The sequence below is a fragment of the Oxyura jamaicensis genome, chromosome 3 (assembly GCF_011077185.1).
Source record: "Oxyura jamaicensis isolate SHBP4307 breed ruddy duck chromosome 3, BPBGC_Ojam_1.0, whole genome shotgun sequence".
Lineage (NCBI taxonomy): Eukaryota > Metazoa > Chordata > Aves > Anseriformes > Anatidae > Oxyura > Oxyura jamaicensis.
The window spans coordinates 34,840,139-34,865,202 of NC_048895.1; the positions used below are offsets into that span (position 1 = coordinate 34,840,139).

General features: G+C 41.0%; 1 protein-coding gene and 1 long non-coding RNA gene across 5 annotated transcripts; both read right to left on the reverse strand.

Annotated features, from left to right (window-relative positions):
• Nucleotides 1-3,058: 3,058 nt before the first annotated feature.
• Nucleotides 3,059-24,492, reverse strand: EPHX1 (epoxide hydrolase 1). 4 transcript variants are annotated; one of them, XM_035320023.1, is made up of 9 exons: nucleotides 24,367-24,492; nucleotides 14,502-14,686; nucleotides 12,875-13,055; nucleotides 10,615-10,842; nucleotides 9,842-9,971; nucleotides 9,045-9,259; nucleotides 6,145-6,253; nucleotides 5,642-5,767; nucleotides 3,059-4,134 (listed from the first exon to the last, which is right to left on the reverse strand). In XM_035320023.1, the coding sequence occupies exons 2-9, from the start codon at nucleotides 14,679-14,681 to the stop codon at nucleotides 3,909-3,911; spliced, it is 1,395 nt and encodes a 464-aa protein (XP_035175914.1). In that variant the 5' UTR covers nucleotides 14,682-14,686; nucleotides 24,367-24,492; the 3' UTR covers nucleotides 3,059-3,908. The 4 variants fall into 4 exon arrangements, with proteins under 4 accessions (XP_035175914.1, XP_035175915.1, XP_035175916.1 ...); XM_035320024.1 differs by having other exon boundaries at nucleotides 24,296-24,449; XM_035320025.1 differs by lacking the exon at nucleotides 24,367-24,492 and having other exon boundaries at nucleotides 14,502-14,704.
• LOC118163443 lies at nucleotides 10,927-12,867 on the reverse strand. Its single transcript, XR_004749056.1, has 2 exons — nucleotides 12,341-12,867; nucleotides 10,927-12,029 (listed from the first exon to the last, which is right to left on the reverse strand). It is a non-coding gene; the product is annotated as an uncharacterized LOC118163443 (long non-coding RNA).
• Nucleotides 24,493-25,064: the final 572 nt, after the last annotated feature.

A 25,064-nucleotide genomic window follows, 5' to 3' on the forward strand; every position in this document is an offset into this window, starting at 1 on the left:
AAGGAGGTGTGGCCTTTAGGACAGCAATTTCTTTGAGCAGGGACTCTGGGACAACTATGGTCCAGAAATGAAGTTTCACCAAGAAATGGCTCTTGAATAAAATGCTTCGAGAACCAAACCATCAGCAGATTCTTGGTTCTCCTGAAGAATATAGCTACTATGTCAAAGAGCCTTATTCCCAAGAAACAGCTCAGCCAGAAACAGCAGGCACTGCATTTAGCCTTGTTAGAGGACACCTCCTGTCCGAACAGCAGGTACTCAGCTGGCTTGCTTAAGTATAACAAAGCAGGGGTCCTGCCTTACTACTTAATACTATTGCAATAATCTGATATGCAGTTACTTGCTAAAACAAATGTTAAAACTATTTCTGATTATCTGACACTCACTTTTGCACTACTCACTGTAGTACCGTACCAAATAATTGCCCACTAGCCAAAAGCAGAGTGTATATCAGAAGTGAGTCTGGATTCACTCAAGGTGGTTATCATCTAAATCTCAGGCTTGTGTGAGAGTTCCTGCCTGAAGCAAGACATGCAGATACTATCACTAGCCCACAAACACTTCATTAGCATTAAACTTTGCACTATAGGCCATGGGTTTGGCTGCATTTTGCTAAAAACAGGTGATTATTTTGAGAAAAAGGGGAGGGGAGTTGATGGCAGGGTTTAAAACTGGCACATAGCTGAATTTTGCACTCTTGCAGGTTGATGTGGGATTTTACTGTGTCTTTGTATCTAAGTGTATATAAGTAGGAGATGAACACTAGCTGCTGATAGCCATTGGCTTAAATTTTGAGAATTGTGACATCAGAATTTGAAAAATCTTCACTATATAACAGGTGTTTACGATTTTTAAGCTTCTAAAGTCTACACTTTTTTTTTTCTTCTTTCAGACAATATCTAATCAAACCCATTTTCATGCTGGAATTAATTTCTCTCTGACTATTTTATATATGAAATAAAACTGTCAGTATGGACTGCTCATTTGTAGGAAGCTGAAATGCTCTACATGGTGCAGAGTGGGACAAGGATGTGCTTACTGACACTTACTGCCTGTGTTCATTATCATTGTCTCAAATTGCAAAGCACTGGGAGACATATTTAAAAATAAAGGTCTGGTGGTGGTTGGCTTTTTTTTTTTTTTTGTCAAGCTCTCACTGGTGACTGAGCCTAGATGGGCTGCTGTAACATAAGATTGCTAAATAGACCCCTGCTGTGCTTCCTTTCACTGAGGCTGCCCCCCTCCAAGGAGATCTGCTCCAGAAGGGAGACAGAAAATTCTACTTGCATCTGAAAAAAATGGGTTTGGCAGGCATCATATAGCAAACTTCCTCCCCACTTACTTTAACTGCACTGTGACTGAACAGTCCCTAGGGAAGTATTCAGTTATATCAGTATATGGCAGTGCTCCCTAGCACCACAGCAGATGTCTGCATGTGTGTTAAAGATGAGAGAGGATGATCTCCAGCTCTGAAATATAAGACCACACAGGAGACAGAAGTAAGACAAAAACAAATGGCTAGAGATCAAGGACTAGTGCAAGAGGGAGCATGGTGGTGCCTGCAAGCAGCTGTTGCTGTCAGAGGTAAGCAGATTCCTCCTGGAAGAGCAACGTGAGTCGCCAGTGTGCACTGGCTGCCAAGGGGAACAACCCTATTCTGGGGTGCATCAAGCACAGCATTGCCAGCTGGGTCAGGGGAGCGATTGTCCTGCTCACCTCAAGTACTGTGCACAGTTTTGGATGCCACAGTACAAAAAGGACATAAAACTACTAGTGGGCATGCAGTGGAGGGCTATGAAAACAGTGGACAGTCTAGAGGGCAAGATGTGTAAGGAGCAACTGAGGTCACTTGAATTGTTCAGGCCAGAGAAGAGGAGAGTGAGGGGAGACCTCATCGTGGCCTACAGCTTCCTCATGAGGGGGAGCAGAGGGGCAGGCGCTGGTCTCGTCTGTCTGGTGACAAGTGATATGACCTGAGGGAAAGGCATGAAGCTGTGACAGAGGAGGTTCAGGCTGGACGTTGGGAAAAGGTTCTTCACTGAGGAATGGCTGTCAGGCACTGGAACAGGCTCCTAAGTAAAGTGGTCATAGCCCTAAGCCTGGTGGAATTCAAGAAGTGTTTGGACAACATGTTCTCAGACATGGTTTGATTTTTGTGTGTTCCTGTGTGAAGCCAGGAGTTGGACTTGATGATCCTTGCGGGACCCTTCCAGCTCAGGATATTCTATGATAGCATTGAACCTTCTAACCTTTTATTTCTGAGAAGAGCCTATTTTAGACTGAGTGAATGACTATTTTCTGCCTATCTATTCAGAACCAACCAGCCTAAACCAGAAATATTTTGTAAACACAAACATAAATATTGACTAATGAAAGCTGTTGCAGGTGAATATAGAATTTGTGCTCAATACTAATCTGGAAGCAGTCAGCTGTATTAAAGAATTCAAGTACAGTTGAAGGGTCTGTGGCAGCACTGCAGTCAAATCTTGCAGGGAAACCTGAGAGCTACTGGGCTTTCCTCTGCTAGCCCCCAGGTGCAGAAACACCAGGCCAGAGTAAAGGTAGTGAGAGTTTGCATTTCTGCTCGGAAAAATGGCTAAAATTGGCCCACCAGCAGGCTGCCCTAATGACATTCTGTCATGGCACATAGGTGGTTTTGAGCACTAAAATTCAAATGTGCCCAGCAGCAGTGTTGACTTGCCTTCTGCAAACCATGGGAAGGAGCAGTAACTGCTACTTAACAGCTCCCATTCTGATTCATATTTTAAACTAACACTAATCTATGCAGGTGTTATTAATGGATTATATTTCCCTATGCTTGAAAGGTAGGGAAGTATATCAAAAGTGATTAGAGAACAAATCCATACTGAAATCAGTCATCTGGCTACAGTTTTAAAGTGTTTGAAGCTCAGACGCACGTACTAGGTACTTGTTGGCAAAAATACACTGCCTTTCAGTTTTCTTTGGGCAGTTTGCCTTTCACCTGACCTCTGTAACAAATGCAATATAGAATCAGGAGTTTCTGAACTGACACAAAATCACAGCTAGTCAAAAGTTGAAAGCATATGTACGTGCAAGTGTTATTCAAAGTTTCAATGCGAATTTCCTTTAATTTTAAGTTAATCTCTTTTTTTTTATTTATTTTAAGAGGTGTTTACAGTAGTACCCCATAAAAGCAGTGCAAAGTCATAGTGTCTCAAGCCTGTCCGGGGCTATGTTAAGAACACAAATTCTGTGCAGAGGTTACTTGGGCTGTAATTACGCCTACCCCTAACCCCTCCCTTCTGGTCCAAGCTACAAAAGCCTGTGTGTTTCAGCTACTCAGCTAATGCTCCAGCTGCTCCTCACACATTGTTTTCCTAGGAGCCTGGTGCAGGGGAGCTGAGCTTCCTTACAGCCAGGAAGCTGCTTAACAGCACAGGCTGGAAGAGAAAGGCAGCCAGCAGCAGCCAGCTGGTTGGTTTAATGAGCACTGTAGATCAGTGCTGATTAATTGATAAAGTCATTCAAGTCAGGTCTTGCTTGACTGTTCCCCATTGTACATGTGGGGAATCTCACACATACATCAACTCAACTTTTACTGCTGTTGTGAAGAAAAGCTGTTGGTAATAATTAAACTGAGTATTAGTAGTGGTAAGGTCTATTTCTCAATTTCAAAATAAGAGTAAGTGGTATTAGAGAACAGGCTTTAGACGCTTCTGCTTGGGGAAGAAAATAACCAAGTAACCTTCATGCGACATTCTTAGCATAGCTGTGCTAAAAAAGAAAAACCCTTGGGTTTCCAAGGCTGTATCCTACCTCAGCTATCCTAGTTTTCTTGCTGTTCTCTCATATCTGGTCAAGAATAAGATCTGATTACAGTGGACTTGGTAAGCAATAAGCAATTACCCTGCTTTTCCTAAGGGGAATTATTCTCCTTTCTTTCTCCAAAGTTGCTCCCTCTCTACTTTCTCGACAAATTGCAGAATATCTTCAGCAAGAAGTTCAGGTTCCTCTAAAGCTGCGAAGTGGCCACCTTTAGGCATCAAATGGAAAGACACTATGTTGGTATATTTCTTCTGGGCCCAAGCCTGGGGTGTGTGCATGACTTCATTAGGGAAGGAAGCGATGCCAGTAGGTACTTGTACTGGGAGCCTGAGAGAGAAGAGAGAATAATAATTTTATCTTTGAAACACGTAATTCAGCAAGACATGGAAAGTCCCATGAAAATGTTCTTCAACAGATAGGCACATGTGGTAGGCAATTAAAAACTGACTTCCAAATCTTAAATTTGAGCACAAGACACTGCTTCATTTCCTGGAAAAAAAAAATTAAAAAAGGAAGATGGCTATAATTTTTGCATGCACTGATATATAAGGCAGTGTTGCTAGGTATCCAGGGCATAAGAGTTAGAAGAATGGAAACTAAGAAGACAGCCCTAGGAGGCAAGTTTCCTTGAGCTACATTCAGGGCTCAAGAGTCATGTACTGAGGGGAAAGCAAACAATTTGACAAGGGCTGAAGAGAGATTTACAGTGAGTATTACAACTAGAACATGTTGAGCCTGTCAGGACAACTGGAGGGTAAAGCAGGGGAAGAATTTATCTTGAACCACTCGCTCTACGGCAGGGATGGGGAAAAAGGGAGCAGTAACAGTAAATCTATACTAGCTCAAAGGAAACATTTCTTAACATGAGAATTTGTCCCCTGAAGTGTCTTCCCATAGAAGAAAGCTCTTACTTTTAACTGGCATGAATGTACTCTACAGAACATTTTCTATAGGAACAAATAGAGGGAAGCAACTGCATTAGAAGGGAAAAGTATCTTAAAGTGCAACTAGCCATGCTTGTTATGAACAGCAGTATTTCCTAGGTCTAAATATCCCATACACATAAGCTGCATTATCAGAAGTGTCAGGTTTTAAAACTTAGACAGAACAGGTTGCCTACTGTTATGCAGGTTTTTGCGACTCTTTCCTCTAGGCACAGAACTGGAGCAGAATACTGCCCACAGGGTAGCCACAACAGCTTCAAAAACTGAGCCAGCTTCCTGGGAGCATCATTTCACAGCTAAATAAATACCATAGCAGTTAACTGGGGTTGTGAATGCCTCTGGGCAGCTTTAAACCTTCCCCAGCACTCAACTTGACAGAGGTATATGAAACCAAGCTGTTGTCGTAAGTGTCTGCACATAGGAACATTAGTTTTACCAACTTTCAAATTATGCAGCATTTGTCATTATGCTGAAGTTAATTCCAAAGGTAGAACTTTTTTTTTTCTTCCAGAAATAAGCAAACTGTGTCCAGAAAAGTACCAGAACTTCATTAACAAAACTGACTAGGTGACTCAGTATCCAGGTATCTAATTTAATAACTGAAATCAAATCTGGAAGTGAGTGTGTATGCTCTTTCCTAGCTAGATACACCATGAAGGGGAGGTCCTCCAGCAGTGTTGTTCCAGTCAGCTGTCCTTGCTGGTGGTTTGGGATTCAAACCAAGTTATTGTGTTTTCTGAGCACAGTACATCAACTGGCCTGTCCTGCAGAGAAACACTGTGACACAGCATTCCTTTTCCTCAGCATTCATAAACTTGGCAGCAACCATAAGACATAAGCAATCATAAAATAAGTTCAAGGCAAAAACATTTAAAGGAAAAACCACTTACCTTTCATGTTTCTGTGTGCCTATTCCCTTCTGCAGATTTTCTTTGTAGAAACGCATTGAGGAGACTATGCAGCCTGACACCCAGTAGATCATGATATTGGTAAGAAGATCATCCAGGTTAAACTTCCTGAATAGATGAGCCCAGAGATTGCTTAGTTAGAACTAAATACCATTTTGCATTACTTTAGCAGGGACTTGACTTTGGTTTTGTTGTAAGGGAAAAAAAAAGCAAGGTAGGAAAAACAGTTAACTCATTAAGATTTTCACTAAGGCAGTTCTTAATCCACAAGAAATGCAGGGTGTATCTCGCTTAAGGAGATACAAGGGGGAAGGGAGCAGATCAGCCTTCATGGCCTATTTGCATGCTGTATGTAGTACCACACTGCTTGTGGTCACTACAGACTCCTTATAAGATGTGAGACCATCAGTTCAGATAGAATCTTATTTAGCTATGACTTGTGGCATAATCCCCTCATCCAAAATGGCATTAAGGGAAATGCTTACCTCTCTAGTCCTCCATCTTCTAAATTACGGAATTCCAGATCAGTCCATGTAGAAAATTTCTCTAAGATGTATGCAGCCAGTCCTACAGGAGAGTCATTCAAACCACAACCTGAAAAGGAGGAGGAAAAATTAACTAAAACTGGGATATTCAACTGTTGGCCTCAGACTGCTTTAGAAGCTGCCCACTGTAATACAGGGTAAGTAACTTTACAAAGCAGTTCCAGCAAACTGTGTTTCTAAGTAAATAAATTAGTAGAACAAGTCAAAGCCATTTATTGTTGGATCATAAACACAGTATCTGTACACCAACAAGCTCCGCCTTAGCTCACATTGTATATTTTCAAACTGATGTAGCAATATTGCATTTCTGCTGGCTTGTGTGTGTGCACATGTAAGCCAATAAGATTAAGGTCTATGTGCCAAACAGGGTTTGCTTCTATTTATCTGGAAGTTGTCATGTATTAAATAGCTTTACAGGGCCAAACCCTACATGCCCAGGTGAATTTACACCATTAACTAACAGCAAAAACTTTTTAAGGATTATTAGAAAGTCACTAAAAAGGGCAAGACTTTATAAAAAGGTCCATCTTCCACACTAGCAATAGCCGACTGCCTTAATGTAGGACAAGTCTTAACATACTTTTTATAGTTGTTTTACTTGGATGGAAAAAAAAAAACAAACAAACAACACCACACCTGTGCTTGGAACTTTGCTAATACATCCTAGTGCTGTGAAATACAGGGATCATAAACTGTCCCAGCTGCTCAGAAAAATCTTAGAAAAAGCTTTTCCTGAGGAACAGCAATATATTTGAAGTTCCACCCCTGCAGCCCAATAAGATGTCCCATAAGATGCCTGACACTACAGCTAGCAAAACTTTATCAGTAATTGCTATTTAAATGTAGTCGAGTTTCAGTTATTAAACAAGTAACATATGTATCAGATGCCAAGTGTTCCAAAAAGGTACAGTCAGAATGCTTTCTAGATGTGCAGAATTAGACAAGCAATAGCCTGTTCTCGTGTACTTCACTTAGATGGGACCGAAGAAGAGTGCATCAGTTTACGTGTAGGAAAAACTTCTATCAACCCTAACAATACAGAATAGAGGCAATGCCAAGCCTCTTCAATCAACTGAAAATGAACCCAAGTTCCATGCAAATATCCTCATGAGTAAGTATAAAATCAGATCCATGTAAACCGGTTCGATCATAAGCCAGTTCTGAAGCAATCAAGAGATTAGCATCAACCAAAAGTCAGAAATGACTTCATTGCTAAGGATAGCACCATGTTGAATCCTGTTCTTGCAAGGTAGAACTGTACCACCAGAAGGCTCAGGAAGACCTTGGCAGACTAGCAGGCTGGGCCTCTCCCAGCTACCTAAAGCTTCCTTCCTCAGGGTGTCATTTTTCCTCTGGGAGCCTCCCCCACACCATTCCCCTCTCTTCACTGTCCTCAGAACTGCAGGAATGCTCCCGCTTCAGCTCCCAAAACATGAACTTACTGCTGGTTCACAGTCTGTGCAGTCCACACAGTCTGCTCTGACAGACCACAGACTACTAGTAAGGGCAAGAATCAGACAGAAAAACAGAACACGTCTCGGTACCTGCCAGCTACCGGCTTTCCAATCTTTTCTTAAAGCAAAAAAAGGAATTGGAGACTAGCAATTTTTAGAAATCACAACTCAAAGCAAGCCAAATTATTTTAAATCCATAAAACTATCATTTTGCCTACATACTTTAAGAATATGCCTGCTTCTATAGCTAAGCATATGCAGAGACATTAAGAAATAGTTTCTATAGCTGTTTAAAAAAAAAAAAAAAGTGAGTGAATTGCTGCTGCACTAAAATAAAAATATATTCAGTATTCTGGACTCAGATTCAGTAGCAAAAAAATATTTTAAAAACAGAAATGTTTAATGCTTAGATACTTAAAGTGATTAAGCAATATGAGTGATTAGCTCATCTAGAAAGAACATTCATAGGTACATGCATTTTATTTTCTTGAAAGTCTGCAAATGATTCATAACTGAATAAGAACTAAATTTGACTTTATTTTTCAGGTGTTACTTCTGCCTATTAATAAATGAACTTGTGTGCTAAAACAGCTAAAAGCTGCACTCTACAGGTACCTGAAAGGAGGCTGTAGCGAGAGGGGGGTGGTCTGTTCTCCCACGTGCCTGCTGACAGGACGAGGGGGAATGGGCTAAAGTTGCACCAGGGGAGGTTTAGGTTGGATCTTAGGAAGGACTTCTTTACCAAAAGGGTTGTTAGGCACTGGGATAGGCTGCCCAGGGAAGTGGTGGAGTCACCGTCCCTGGAGGTCTTTAAAAGACGTTTAGATGTAGAGCTTAGGGATATGGTTTAGTGGAGGACTTGTCAGTGTTAGGTCAGAGGTTGGACTCGGTGATCTTGAGGTCTCTTCCAACCTAGATGATTCTGTGATTCTTAGTTTGCGTCATTTTGATCATGATCCATTCTCTGTGAAGAAACTATCTTTTGTTGTCAGCATAGCTGCGTTTGCAATAGAACTACAGTCCCCAGTGATAGCAGAAGTGGAAAAGTATTAAACTATTTATGAAAACTATGAATGTGGTTAGTGATACTTAGAGAATGCTCAGTTCTCATGATTTACCCCTTTTGCATGCAAAAATGAGTTTAATATTATACACCCATCTATTGCCTTTTACAACCTGATACAGAAAAAGAGACTGTCTTTGAAAACCTCTGATCTTCCTACTTCAATTTCCTCTAACCTTTCTACTTCCATTTCCCTGAAAAACTCATTTTCTGCCTATTTTAAGCAGCATGTTTGGTTTCTGTGACATTATAGCTAAAAATTAAGTATTCTGAGCTCTAAAATAACGTTTTTTATTGTTGTTTGGTTTGTTTGTTTTCCATACCAACAGTATCAGGCTTTGTAGCCTGTATGTGAGCGTAGCCAGATTCCAACAAGATCCTGTAGAGCCCTTTTTTCAAGAAGGGAAACATCCGCCTCACATCTTCATCCTGGAAACCGAAGAGCCCTGGAAGATAGCGGCCCAGCAGAATGGAGAGCAGGTGGGTGAATCCCATGTTTGTAACAGAGGCTAGATTTAAATGAAGACCTTTCAGATGGCTAAAAATAAAGACAGAAAAAGGCCCCACAAATTACCAAAATAAAACGTGATTCAAAGTTGTTATATTTAGAATGTATCAAAATGTTATAAAATGTTGTATTTAAATATTAAATGCTATATTATATATATTATTATTGTAACAAATGTTATATTTACAATGTACAAAAATAGACATCCTTACATTCCAATCCAGTAATTACATCACTGCTCATGACCTTAATTGTACTTCATGTTGTGGCTTTTCACAAAAAAAAACAAGTCAAAGCTGCAACTGCCAGTAGTCAGAGCACACACACACAGACACAAATCCTTCCCCCTTTTTTTTTTTTCCTTATAAATACTTATCCCTTTCCAGAATCCCCTGGGGTCATCACAAAACACACAACTGTTCATCTTTTCAGAAGAAACCACGGCATACAGTTCTGGATTGCTGCTTAACATAGAGCACTGATGAGAAAAACTACACAGTGCTTGTTTTTAGGACTTGGTTAGGAACAATCACGTACATAAGCAATAACTAATTAAAGAATAAAACAGCTTTATATGCCAATCATGCAGCACTGTACCAAAGAGGTACTCACTTGGGAGCTATCTGGGCCAGATTGGTGCAGATGAGCCAGCCCCAGTCACCACCTTGTGCGTAGAACTCGCTGAATCCCAGTCTGAGCATCAATTCATAAAATACCGAAGCAGCGCTTACAGAATTAAAGCCTGCATTTAAAAAAATAACAAATTAAAAAATCACTATTGTATTAATTACAGCTGCTCTTCTGAACGTGCAGCATTTATTCTCCCTGTCATAAAAAAGTTCCTAAAAAACTACATGTCCATTTTTCCTTGCCTGACAGTCTACATGGAAGCCCTTGTCGCACTGTCCAGGTAAGGCTTAGAGAACAGGCAGAAACCAGAAGAAAGTGCAGCTTTAATTACAGCCCGGTGTTCTCCTAACCTTACTAGTTTTCCATGTATTTAGCCTGCTAAGGGGTTGCTGGACTCCTCCTGAACCAGTCATACTCCAGCCGAGCCCTGTCTGAGGCCCTAAGCATTGCCCAGGGAACGTGTTTCCATTTTGCCTCTGTGCGTACAGAACCTTATCTCAATGAAAACTGGAAACTTTTTAATTCATGGAGTTGTTACTTCATAACATTTTATAGTCCTTTGTAAATTATCTAACCTTTGCTCCTGAAAGTAATGTCATTTGCAGTCACATCCATCTCCCTCTTTCCATGTGACACGCAGGATCTTTGTTTCTACACTGGGAAAACAGGAGACAGAAGATACTGCTCCACTAGCAGGGGCTGTCTCATTGTAAGACTAGGCTTGCGTTCGTTCAGTTTCTTCTCATATATCGTACCTTTTTTGTGGGGTGCTTCGGAGAAACCATAGCCAGGGATAGAAGGGCAAATGACTTCAAAAATGTGTTCATCACTGAAGCCATGGCTGGCAGGGTCAGTCAGGAGAGGAATAATTTTGTAAAACTCATAAAATGAACCAGGCCAACCATGAACCATTAATAATGGCTTTGCAGACTGGCCTTCAGGCAAACAAGGAGGCTTTACATGAACAAAGTGGATATAAATGCCTGTAAAAAAATAAAACACGTAATTAACATGCCCAAACTTACCGTGACACTGAAACTAATCACAGAACAGATTCTGAATAAATCTTTTTTTTTTTTTTTTTTTTTTGGTAAGCATGCAAGCACCCTGCATTTCTTTGGATCCATTTATCCAGGGAACTTAAAGTACTTTATAATGGGCAATTAAGCATCACAGCACCTAAATGAGGTCAGCATATTTCTGTTTTAAAATAAATTGGCTAATTAAGACATAGAAGAGAAGCAATCTTCAAACAGTAACACTGTGACTCACACAGCTTAAAGGCAGAAGAGACAATTACATCATTTAATCCAAGTGCCCTTATAATTGTACTGAAATATCCCTATATGGCACCACCTAGGTTTCGGCCAGCCACAGATTTTTCTTCCTGAAAGGCATACAATTGCAACTTTAAGGCATCCAGAGACAGAGATGCCCACCCCAGCAGCAGCAGCAGTTTATTTGGGAGCATTAATCACTTTTCTTGTTTTGTGTGTGCCCGACTTCCCATTTGAACATGTCTGGCTTCTGTTTCCAGCCATTGATCCTAATGATACAGCAAAAGGAATTTTAAAAGCCATTATTAAGTATTGTCTGTCTGTGGAGACCTGTAACCAGTCACACATATTAACTTTTGATAAATTAATCATGCTGAATCAAGGATTTGAGAAATACATTGCTAAAGGAGAGTTAAAGAATTCGATTTTGTGATTCTTTTCTACCTTTTGTACAAACCTTTCAGTATATTTTTTGATAAATTAAAACAGAAAAAATGTTCTTGTACCAGTCTCATCATTGCCAGGTAAAAAGGTGAAAATTGCAGTCCTGTTTCCTTTGTGATCCTGACAACATATTAGCAATAGAGATCACACAATGTTGTACTAGGAGCTCTGGGTTAACTGCTTTTCCTCAAATCTGTTCAGGGCTTTGCTTTACTCAGCCTCTCTCAATGGCTGAGATTTCCTCATCCTTTACAATTCTGTGGATTTTCATTCTCTTAAAAAACCTTCCAGCGATGACAAAAGCTAAGAATCTGATATTCCACGTGCTTGATCTTGTCTTTTCATGGCACATCTCCGTAATCATTCTTAATGTTCAAATCTCTCTTCCTGTATCTAAACACACTGCATTGTTATTAACTTCTTTTCCCTTTCTTGACTCAGATAGTACTCTTTTTTTTTGTTTGTTTCTCCTTTTATTGTCATGAGTCTTTTAAGTATTATGGTTAACTGCCCCATTTCAAATAATCTGCTTTTACGGGTGCAAATAAAAATAGCACAATCTCAAGTTTGAACTTTGCAATCGTGAAAGAATTGTCTGCTTTGCTCTAAATCCACAGCTGTACCCCCAAATCACCCAAGCACAACCCTAACTGAAGCACTTAAAATGTCCAGTTTGACCAAGTTCCAATACTATCAGACTTAGCTGAACAGCCTCTTTCAAAAGGTGTCTGCTTTTAAAATGAAAATGCAAAGCAGTCACCTGGACCTGGCAGCACATCAACCCTAAGGGAAAGGCATTCTGCCTTCTACGAGGGCTTGAAATGGTGCAGCAGAGCACACTGGCCCTTCCAGTCAGGGATAACTGGAGCAGCCAGCACGCCCAGCTGATGAGAGCTGCCAGGCTGACAGCATCACCATGACAGTAGCAGCTGGGGAACTACATGGATCAAGAGGAGGCATCTGTGGGTATTTTTGTGCAACTGTATGCAAGTCAGGGAACACGTCTACATCTCAAGATCCAGATCTGTTGCTGAATGCCTGTGCTTGGCTCCTGTTAACACCATCTGACAACCCATCCACAGACAAGGGAATTATATCTGTCATTCCTTGTCCTAAAGGCTTCAGTTACAATGAGGTAGCTTCTCACTACTGCTGCAGCAGTAGCAAGGATCCATGTCATGACAGCTAGGGAGGGAAGGCCCATGCAACATGACCAAGAGCATTCTTATGACTGCGATGCCTTGTAGACAAGATTATGCATTACTGTTTATTTTTAAGTGAAAAGGCCATGCACCTTGAATCTTAGTTTTGAATTGTGGGTACTTATTGAGAATTTCAACTTGTTTCTTCCAGTTGAACTGGTTTTTCCAATAGGAGACAACTTTCCTGAGATACACTGAGTTTGTTCCATAATGGAAGCAACTGTCCTCCAATGGCTCAGTGAATCGAGCCTGGTCCAGCCTCCTATACAAGTCCTGCAGAGAAAAGGAAAAAAGGAAGAGACATTACAAGCACTGCATCTGCTATCTTATGCCCAAGTGAAACAAGAGGAATAATGAAAATAATGTCTCCAATGATACCTGTGCCATTTGCTGATGCTCCATTAGCTATTTCAGCTCTTGTTCTCCTCCAGATGCCCTCCCTTCCTCTTCCACTTACAGATGTTCTTAATATTTTCACTGTCTTTGTTTAGCAGCACTGGCTAACCCATTTGCCAAGCAGAGGATGATATGGACTTCTGACAGCACCCAAAACACAACAGGGAGCTGTGAAGAAGTTTGCTTATGGTACTCACCTCCATAGCACATTGTTATTTTTTTTTGTTTCTTTTTTTTTCCCCCACCAGTTGACTAGAAGATGGGGCACTTTACAGAGTGATTACCAAAAGCGCCAAGGTGACTTCACAATTTAAGTCGTGCTGCCTTTCCATGGTATGTTGTTCCCAGGGCTACCTTTGAGCCCAGCTTCACAATCAATGCATGGATCTGGCTGAGACCTTTTGCTCTCATTCCCAAACCCAGGTGCTGGGCATCCTCACTGGGAAACACTGAGGGATTTCACAGGGCCACTAAATTGGTGAAATAACTGGAGCAAAAGTTTCCAAATCTAGACTAATTTTTCAACCTTGCTACTGTGCTTCAAGGTCATGGGGAATGTTGACAATACTATAAATTCAGTCCAAAATCACTCAGCAGGGAAGAAGAGCCAAAAGCCCCTTCTTATTAGGAACAGAACCACAGAATAGTTGAGGGTGAAAGACACGTCTGGAAATCCAGCCCTGCTCAAACCTCTAAGAGGTTTAAACTTGAGCAGCATTTTCTAATACAGTGATAAGGACAACTCTCACTTGCTAGGATGAATTAGTTGTATACACTGTCTCATGCCTCACACTGAATAGGCAGTATCAATCTAGACAAGATGTTAATATGTAAGCTAACTTTTTTTTTTTGGTCATTTAACTTGTACAGAAAGCATGGATTTTTAAATGAAGCTTTTAACACATCTATACATACGTGTTTTTCCATGTTCAACATCTTTCCAAAATGATTTTGTAATATGTCCTATCATAACTTAACCCCCCCCCCAGATCACTTAAGAATTTATTTAGAAAAAAAGTTTTGCTACTGATGGATTATGTAGTAATAGCTGTCATAATACAGAATTGTGTTTCACAAAAAATCTGTAGGTTAGAAGTTATGTAGCTTTATGTCTGCAGTATGAGGAAAAAACATATTGGAGATCAATGTCCACCAATATTACTAAGGAGAACAAACAATGTCCTAAAAATTCCAGAGCTAACTGAGAAAATAGAAATCCATTACAAACAAAAAATATGAGCAGTCCCATAATTACTTCTAAACAAGTAAACATTTATTTGGCCATTTCTTACTTCTCTTTTCCCAGTACAGAGATTTGCTTACGCTCAGATCTTTTTGTGTAGTTTCCACCTTAAATGGCCAAATAGTTGCATCTTCTTCAGTGTCAGGCTTTTGGCCCCTGCCCCACCATCCCTCTTTAAAGGACAATGTTTCTTCTTTCTTCCTGGAACGTAAGAAGTAGACGATGATTGTCCCCAGGATCAGGAATATCTCAAGCAGCATAATGCCTGTAAGAGAAGAACAGAACTCTGGTGAGACCAGTCAGATTGTTCAGAGATATGTGATATACTTCATAATGACTACAGAGGTTTACTTGCTTTTTATGATAGGATTTGATCTACGTGTTTACACAATGTTCTGTCAGTCTCAGGATATTAACGCTTCTGTGAAATTTCAGAAATAAGGTATTTTAACCTATACACCTCAACTGGAGAGGAATTAAGTTTTTTTTTTATATGTTTTAAGTGTTTTATGTGTTTTAAGCGTGTTACTCTATGAGTAACACAGAGTTATATTACTCATAGAGTAACATAGAATCTTTAAGGTTGGAAGAGACATCCAATATCATCTGGTCCAACTATCCCCCAACCACTAATGTCACCCACTAAACCATGTCCCTAAGCACCATGTCCAACCTCTCCTGGTGGACAAAGACTCCACCACCTCCCTGGGCAACCAATTCCAGTGCCTGACTGCTCTTTCTGAGAAGAAATGTCTCCTCATTTCCAACCTACACCTCCCCTGGCACAACTTGAGGCCATTCCCTCTAGTCCTATCACTAGTTACCTGTGAGAAAAGGCTGACCCCCAGCTCCCCACAGCTTCCTCTCAGGGAGTTGTAGAGAGCAATAAGGTCACCCCTGAGCCTCCTCTTCTCCAGACCAAACAACCCCAGTTCCCTCAGCCGCTCTTCACAGGACTTGTGTCCAGGCCCTTCACCAGCTTCGTAGCCCTTCTCTGGACACACTCCAGGGCCTCGGTGTCCTTCTTGTAGTGAGGGGCCCAAAACTGAACACAGCACTCGAGGTGTGGCCTCACCACAGCAGAGTACAGGGGGATGATCACCTCCCTGCTCCTGCTGGCTACACTACTACGGATACGTTGGCCTTCTGGGCCTCCTGGGCACACTGCTGGCTCATGTTCAGGTGAGCATCAATCAGCACCCCCAGATCCTTTTCCTCTGCACAGCTTTCCAGCCACTCTGCCCCAAGCCTGTAGCACTGCATGGGGTTGTTGTGACCAAAGTGCAGGACCTGGCACTTGGCCATGTTGAACCTCATCCCATTGGCCTCTGCCCATTGACCCAGCCTGTCCACGTAAAAACAGAACTCAAAGCAAGACAAGAGGCTATATGGCTTGGTAATTAAGTAGTCCTCTAATTAAACACATTTCCTCAGTGGCCGTCAATTGCTGCTAAACTTCAAAAGTGAAAGGGGTAACTGTGGACATAATTCAAGTTTAAGCTTTCTCTCTCTCTGAAGGTCTAGATTTCCCAAAAATTCCAAAACAAAGCATCTCTTCTGTAACAAAAGATAGGTAAGCCTTCCTGATTTGGAGGATTAAAAAAACAAGATGTGTATACAACATAAGAAGTGAGGAACATGAGGGCAAGCCATCTTGTATCTCCCAGTTAGCCTGGGGGGGTATATTTATATAAATCTTGAACAGCAAGAACAAAAGACAGAAGTTCCTTCCCTTTCTTTCCTCCCTCTGAACTTTTATGAAAAGAAAATAAAAGACCACATGCATGCTTTCCAGGCTCTAAAACATCCCTCTCCGAGCAATGAAGTTCTCTCAAGGTGAAGAACAACCTGATTTCACAGCATATCTGTGTAATCTAGCTACAGGGATGTTGTGCTTCAGTCAAACAGAATAGTGTAAAAAAAATAAAAAATAAATTTCCAATGTATTTGAACTGCTTCATTCTGCAAGTAGAAAAAATATTAAAGTGAATGAGTAATGTTTTCAATACGTTTTCATACCTTTAAGTATGAAAAATGTATGGAAAGGGGGTTGGGAAACAGCGATGTCACCGTTCTCAGGCATAACTTTAATGAATGCCATGGTTCAAACACTCATATACTGAGAAAATGATAAAACATTAAGTACTTCAAAACTTCTGTACGGCAAGTATTGTTTATGTTACTGAACAGCCCATTCTCTCCAAAGCTGGGAGATTTTGTTGGTTTTGCTGCTGCAGAGTAATTTGATACTCTGAAATTGTTCAGAGTCAACATGTTGTCCAAAAAAGCAGCTCCTTTACCCAGTATGCAATAAGCCAATTCTCACACACTCAGGAGAGATGCTGCTTTTATTCAGGCCTGGGTGCTCGGTGGATTTTCCACAAATAAAGCACACCCAACGCCAGCTTCTTTGTTACATTTATACTTTGAATTCATGCATATTACAGCGATCTAATCCATATTCATTCTAATCTACATGAGCTGTGTAATTGTATGGCATCGTTCTTGGCTCCTTTTCAGGCCTTCTGCACGTGCCTTCCTTTCTTTGGGGTTTCCTTGGTGGTCTTCCCTGAAGAAGTGCCCTAACCCCTTTTATCCAAAATGGTCACACGTCACCTAAGGACTACCTAAGGCTACTTTCTCTTGCCAACTTAGCTTTGTTTCTTCCAGAAGGAGCATTTTGTTCCTGATCAAAGGGAACCTAGGTTAGATGTTAAACATAATTTTTGTCCTGTACTATATAAATGGTACTTGATTATAGGGATGCTCAATTAAACATCGACAATACCTCTTCTTTTCCAAGGGAGAGTTTGTTCCATTACAAACAGAATGGATCAAATGTATTCCTGGATCAAAATAAAAATTGCAGCTAAAGTTGCTAGTTCACGTGATTATAACAGGATTAAAATTGACCTGTCTTGTAAGTGCCTTTATATGGAAGGACTTGTTTTAGTCAACTTCTTAAGTTTAATTCTCTGAAGGCTGACATGCAATAAATAAGGTAGCTGGATAAAACCATCAAAATCAGCACCCAATAAAACATTTGTAGGAAAATCAGGCGCTATGGAAATAGGACAGCAAGCTACAAAAATATATTTACATACAATTGTTTACACATACAATTGCTAGTCTTGCAAAGTGACCTGAAATTCCTTAGTCCTCAGAAACCAGAGAAAAGGGAATGATAGGCATTGGAAGAACTTCTTCTTTTTATTTGTTTTACTGGTCCATCCATAATATCTGTCACTTGAGAAAGTGCTACTTCTTCTCTGCCATGTTCACCGGAGTACAAGACAGCAATGTCTTCCCACTTCCACCATACTTGAACCACAGCTTATCACAGAATTAAAGAGCACAATTAAATTTTACTGCAAAGCAGAACTGGAGGGGCTTTTAGAAACCTCAAAGCACTTTACATAGAAGTAATACCTATCACAGTATTTAATAGATAGGATTTCTATTACTAAATCTTCACAGAGAACAGCAATTTCCCTGAAATCACAGCACAACTCAGGCCATGTCTAGACTACAAAGGTTTGCCAGCATAGGTATGTAAACACCACAGAAGGGAAAAAAAAAAAAAAAAAAAAAGTCAAATGTTTGGCCAACTTCAGTATATTTACAAAGACCCACCACAAAGAGCTATACCAAACAAAGAGAGCTTCTTTCAGTTCCAGCCCCAAAATTCTGGCAGGATGGCTGGGGTACCTAGAAATCAGAAGACTCTTTCTCATGGCATATGCCACTTCAGCATTGCCCGATAAACGTTCAGATTCATTACTTGCTGTGCAACAAGCCAATCCACACACTAGGTCGAGATGTTGGTTATTTCAGAACTGCACAAGTGTGGGAAACAGACAGTTTCCCACAAAGCTGGGACACCCGAGGATTTCCTACACCACCCTTTTATACAATCCTTTATCAACCCATTTACATGTCTGCACAATCCCCAGGCCTCTGACTGGAATTAGCACACTGCTGACAGGACAGAAGCACTTTGCGCATATGCAGAGGAAGGGTCCCTTCTTGGGCTGGGGTCTCCCACCCCAGGGGTGTGATTTTTCCTATTACGAGGACATTTCACTCCTTTTATTTGTTTCTCAGCCAACTACTCATGGTAAGTTGATTGGAGACGTATTCAAGGGCATAGTCAGGATGTTTCCCTCAAGAACATCAACATAATGGTCTTCCTGATGAGCAGTTCCTCAGTTAATCACCCATTAGACATCTCCAAGGCCTGGGTCATCTTGCCTTTCCCTCAAAGCACATATTTTCTCTCTTTCACTCAGAGTTAACTATACACTGGTATCATCAGCACCATAGCTTCTACCAACAGATGACAGCGGAACAGCACCTAATGCAGAACTGCTTCACCCAGGAACAGAATTCCATCCTGTTTTCTAGCTAGCAACTTGTATGTCCTCGGTCACTGGAGTACCCCAGCCATGAAAATATTTCTTCTTCCCCATCTGCTTTCAATGAAACTTGAGAAATCAGACCTTTTGCAGCAGAACACATGGGAAGGATTCTGTGTAAACATGCACATTTTGCATTCACCCAGGTACGTGCATGCAAACAACTCACTGCATGAAAAGATATTTATTTCTGTGATTAATTCCAGATACAGTGTGGGATGAATTTGCTGACAGTCCAGTGGTAAGTGCCAAAATCAGATTCAGGTCTCACAACAATTCCATCTTCTATTGCAGAGAATTGGGATCAATGACAATCAGTTTGCACGGGATGTTTTGATTTGGAAGAAGCCACCTCTGATGCTAGTTGGACTACATTTGCTAATAGAGATCCCAAGTTGCTCTCTGTATTCAACCTCTCAACTCACTTGGAAGTGCCTGTATGATTTCTAGTTACAAAGAACAAGGGCCTAGAATTCTAACTATGCTGTAGTTTTTTTCTCAGGACGTTGCAGGAAGAGAAAAGGGCAAAGTGCATCAGCAGTATTTTAACTTGAACCACTTCATACCACACTCAAAGGGATTGTTTTGCTAGCGGCGAGTTACTGTACCACTGCACGCTGGTACCAACCTCTCCAGCCTGTGCTGAGGAGACCACTTAAAGCAAACACACTCCATGATAGCCCGAGTTTGCTGCTCAAGCTAATTCTCTTCAACTTCTGTGTGGTGTTTGAACAGCAAAAAGCAGCCTCGCAAGGCATCTGCACCAGAACTGCCTGCCCGAATCATGATTGAGAACTGTTACAAGATGGAAGCTATTAGCCCCTTACACTTGTTCCATCGTACAGCAATACAGCACCACTAATGTGGAAGGATAAACAGGTACAATACAGGTTTCCTATACCTGCAGTTTTCAGAGATGTAACCAAAGTGCTGGTGTATTTATTCTCTAAAATCTCATGATTCAATCACGGTGGCATGTTGACCTTAGAAGGAAGTATCTCCTTTCATCCCACAGTCAGGAACTTGGACTCCAAGACTTTGCTGTTCCCCAGGGTGGGTATTGCTTGTAGATAGCATTTAAATACCTTAGACCTAGGTAGCATTTAACTACTTTTTTATTATTATTATAATAAAGAGCCCAAGGAAGAATGTTTTTGTTCTGCTACTTTAAAAACATGTTTTAAAAGAAAAATGTTGAAATGTGATGGATCCCAATAAGTCATCCCCAAATTAGATACCTTTCTTCAAACACATTTGGGGATGACTTATTGCTGTTTACAAGAAAACCTCAAAAATTACTGTATCTTACTGCTCCATGTTGAGGGCACTTTTTCAGCTTCTTTATTATTATTTTTTTCTCCACTTCCCTCTGTTCCATTAACAGCAGTCCAAATAGCTCCACAGGAACAGGGCAGTTATTAACATCAAAGCCATGTCCTGTCTCATGCCCTATCTTCATCAGTATCCAGTAACAGATGTGCTAGACAACAGTGCTATTTATTTTTAGAGCAGTCATCTATGAAATATCCTAGTGGTAAAATTCCCCATCTTATACTACTAGCACTTGTTCATCTTTGCCCTTCAGCAGTAGAATCCATGGGAAATGCGTTATTGGAGAAATAAGGAAATGAAAGACTTTCCACTTAATCTTTGGAAATCTCGTGCACTCAAAAACTCAAACACTGTGCAACTCAGCTGCTATGGCTTGAGCAACGCGCAGTACCTACAACTCTAAGTGGTGATATGAAACAGTATCAGTGCAAAACAGGTGAAGCAAAAGCTCTACAGAGACCTTACTGCTTTCAGGCATATGCCAGAGATTATCATGATCATTGTTAACAACATTTTCTCTCTAAGGTTGGTTTACTAGCAGATTACAAGGTAGCTGAGAGCACTCAGCACACTCCAGTGCTGTCAGATACAAGGTTTATTGATTAATAATTATCCTGCAGGAGAAATAACTCAATTTAGAAATGATGTTTCAGTTTATTTTTGTTCTGTTACATACTTCCCCACCCCCTTAGGTTTTTACTGAAAATGCACCCCTCTGCCAGAGCACTGTTGTTTACAGATAGATCTATTTGCCTGCAGAGTAGCAATTCCAGGTTGGTCGTTCCCAACAGACATGAAAGGCAGAACAACTCGCTGAAGGGCTTCACAAACTCACAGCACCTGTAGCAGGGTCCCTTAGCACTGGCAGCCTAAAAGGGGCTAAGACAAGGCACAGTTCAGAGGTTTCACCTTCAATCTGGTGTCCTACCATCACTGGGCATCACATTTTTGTCATTTTATGACACAAGAAACAAACAGAAAACCACAAAGTGAAGACATTTGCATAAGAAAAGCTTCCTGTTTATGTAATTTATGGAACATTGTGACAAGCTTCAAAATAGCCTAGCAATGCGGGAATTGCTTTGCATAAAACTGATAATATTGCCAATGTTTTGCTCAGTCTGATCTCTGGACGAGACTCAGATTCATCCTGTCCTGGTTGGTGGGTTGGCAATGATGTTTGCAGTGGGATTTTCTGCTAGCCTAATTCTCTTCAGATTCTTCGGTGAAATCACAGAGAGATCTTAATTAGCTAGCAGCTTTACATGCTTTTTGGGTTAGCACTGTTAGAAAACTGTTATTAAAACCTTTAATTATTCACATATGCAGAATTGGCATATACCTGGTGCCTCGCAGAGGAAAGAGTGCAGACAGTATGAAATCTTGTACTCCAAGTATGTAAGAACAAAGTAGTACATGATAATCCTTCATTTAAAATAAGGTGTAGAGATGGTAATAATGAGTACTACAAATATATAAATATAACAATGACTGACAGAAACACTTAAGACAGTGAGATGAGGTGTCGCACAGTAAGTTTCAATTAAGATCAGAACTCCAAACAGTAAGGGCAGCATGAAGGAAAATGTGTATCAGAGTTTTTAAAAACTGTATTTTTCTTAATTAATTGTGATTATGCAAAAAGGAAGACAGAAACTTATCTCTCTATGAAGACTTCATTCTCACAGAGAAAAGGAACTTTAGACGATGAGAAGAGGAGCAGAACAGATGGTAGTCATCATTTTCTGTCAAATACTGCAACACCAAAAGGATGTGCCAGTGTAAACATGTAACAAGAACAATTCTTGCTACTCCTTCTCTGTCTTAATAACAACTAAATATTTAATTTCCCTTTGGATTGAAGGGCTTCATTTAGAAATGTACTACCTGTACCCACCACATTCGAGCAAGTAACACTCAAGATGAAGCAGCCAAGAGAGCCAAGTCCTTCAATCAAATTATGTTTCATAATACTTAGTCACTTCACCTGACAAGAAGATCTGCTGTTAGATAGCTGAGTACATCCAGGGTACAGATGTAGCGGCCAGCCAGGATGTCCGGAACAAACTGATAGAGCAATAACTAAGTGTCTTTAAGGCAGCGTTAAAAAGTAAATAAAACATCTACTGCTGGGTGCAAGAAAAATGAGAACTGGAGAGAGTAAAAAGAAAAAAAAAGCTTGCTGAGCCCTTACTTGTGGACTACAACTAATCATTTCCAACAGATGTGTCAAACAAGATGTTGGAGGAATGCTGGAGAACAGCTCACTTTTCAGAGAAGAAACACAGAACATAGCTCCTGTTCTTTACCCCAGTAGGATCCCTCCACGAACATGAGCACAGCTCATTTCCTCATTCTGACGAACATATTAGAACAGGGCATCACACAATTCCCACAAAAATATTCTCAGCCTTACAAATCAGAAAGCACTCAATCAATAATACTGTTCTTGAATATAAATAGAAGCTGATAATGCCACTCTAAAAAACAAAAAGCAAAAAAAAAAAAAAAAAGCAAAAACAAAACCACGAAACATAAAATCCAGAGTACGTATCTTTATGTTACCTAGCCATCCTGCTATGTGTGGAATGTGACCAAGAGATTAAAGCAAATGCCATTTTAGAAGTAGATCTTTGTTCTGTTTGCACATACAATGATGCTTTTAATTAAAAATAATGTGTTCAGAGGAAGAATCTGGGTATTTTTCAGTGGTCGCTCTCAGAAGGGGAAAAAAGCTTTTTCAGCCTTAATTACAAAGCAGACCAAAACTCTTCAGAGAGAAAGATGCTCTATTTTCCAAGTTACTTTTCTTTAGGGACTTAAGCAGTAATTAGAGCTCCGTTTGCCACATTTGGAACTTGCACATTAAAGAAGACTGCTCTTACTCTGGGATCGCGTGTTGTGTGAACAAAGTATTCTTGCGGGCTCAACAAAGCAGTGCACACTTCCACAAAGGTTCCTCTGCTTGTCTGACCACAGAATTTGAATACAGCAATTATAATGTGAGAAATGAGCACAGGAATATACACAATAATCAATTCCTTCTGCCTACAGCAATAAGCTATACTTCATCTTCCATCATGCTTTGCTACTTTTCCACCTACAATTACTTGACAAACTATCACTAAAAAACAAGATTTTCTGGGAGTGTTACCATTCAAAAGTTATTACCCCAAAGCTTTTCATTTACCTGTTGTAATTAACCGGAACAAATTTGGCCATGCCTATTCTATTAAAAAGTCTGAACCTGTTTCACAGTGCTTACCATAATAAAGCAGCGTGGTTCTAAGTCTAAAAATATTCGATATGTCTGAAAGCTTTGCTGAAGTCCTGCACATACAGGCTGAAAACATGGTTTTGCCATACATAATGACATACAAGAAGTATCAAGAGGGTTAAAAAAAAAAAAGCTTTTAAAACACCCGATAATCCAAAACCTATTTTAGACGATTCATGCAAACAGTTACACAAGTTATAACCAACTGTGCTCTATTCTGAATGATTTATTTCAACATCATGACTGCCTACATTTACCAAAAAAAAACAAAAACAAAACAAAAAAAAAAAAAAAAAACAATTAATAGAATCCAGGAGAAGTAACAAATAAGCAAGAGTTTAAGTAAATGTGTACCTACAAGTTTTTATATATGAATTCAGATGGGAAAAGATGTAGAATGAACAGTCATGAGCCTGACAACGTGCCAGATCCTTCTCCACAAAGACTTCAGCTCTGGCAATGACCTAATCCTTGTCTTTGGACAACTTCAACTGTGGATTGATTTTCTCTAAGCTGTCTAATTGCTTTTGGTGCCAATCTTCCATTGATTTTCAAACCGCATTAGCAATTTGTGCACTCAAGTCCCAGTTTGAGTTCACTTCAGAAGGAGCACTATCCATTTCAGATGAGAAGCGTGACATCTCAAAAGAACAATGCCAATCAAAATACTAACCTTGCATTTCTAGACGTGTACGTAGATTTCAGACAGTGGCTTTTAAGATCAATCCTATCTTACAGGTTCACCTACAGCAACTAGGTAAATTTTATTTTAGCTATAGCCATACTATGAAAGCAAGGAGAAACTGCCTACTTCAATAGGAATGGAAAAGTGGAAAGTTAAGCAATGAACTTGATTAGGAAATGTTTTAACTGCAGGGCAAAGTCAAAACTCCAACTGAATGATGACAAAACGAGCCAAACCTCAGGACTGAGCGTGCCACCTGCTTGTTCTGCAGATCGCCCAGTTGTGCAGCAAAACGCAGCTGTTAGGTTTTGCAGGTTTTCTTCTCATCCCCAAGGTGCCTCTTCAGCAAAAGAACCGTGCATCTAGCACTCGCGCAAAGCGGTTTCAAGTTTGGCAAGGGACATAAAAAAAAAAAAAAAAAAAAAAAAAAAAAAAAAAAGTTCAATTTCACATTGGGATTGGTAGCACTTAGATCCCCCTAGAAAAAATCCCATGAGGGACTTCCCGTTCCCGGCTCCAACCCCAAACCTCCTCCCAGCCCGCTGCCGTTACGTAGCCTCTAATAACAGCCACGGACGGTAGCAGCCCGGTCCCGCCGGCGGCCAGAAGGGCACACGCTCCGCAGACCCCGGTGCTGAAGGAGGGCAGCCCGCTTTCCAACGCCACCCACCCCCGGGGCAGGCAACCCGACCGTCACCTCTCGGTCCCGCCGAGCTCGCGGGGCCGCTCCCGGGCCTCTCGTCAGCGCGCCCGGCGGCTGCTGCCCGCAGCCCCGCCCGGCAACCGCCCGCCCGGCGCCGCTCCCTGCCGCGGCCGGGGCCGGCACGGTGGCCGCCCCCGGGGCGAGGGCACGGGGCGGCCGGGGCCGCTCCGCCGGCAGCCCGCTGGGAGATGTAGTTCTGCCGCGGGGGCGGGGAGCGCCGGCCGGGAGAAC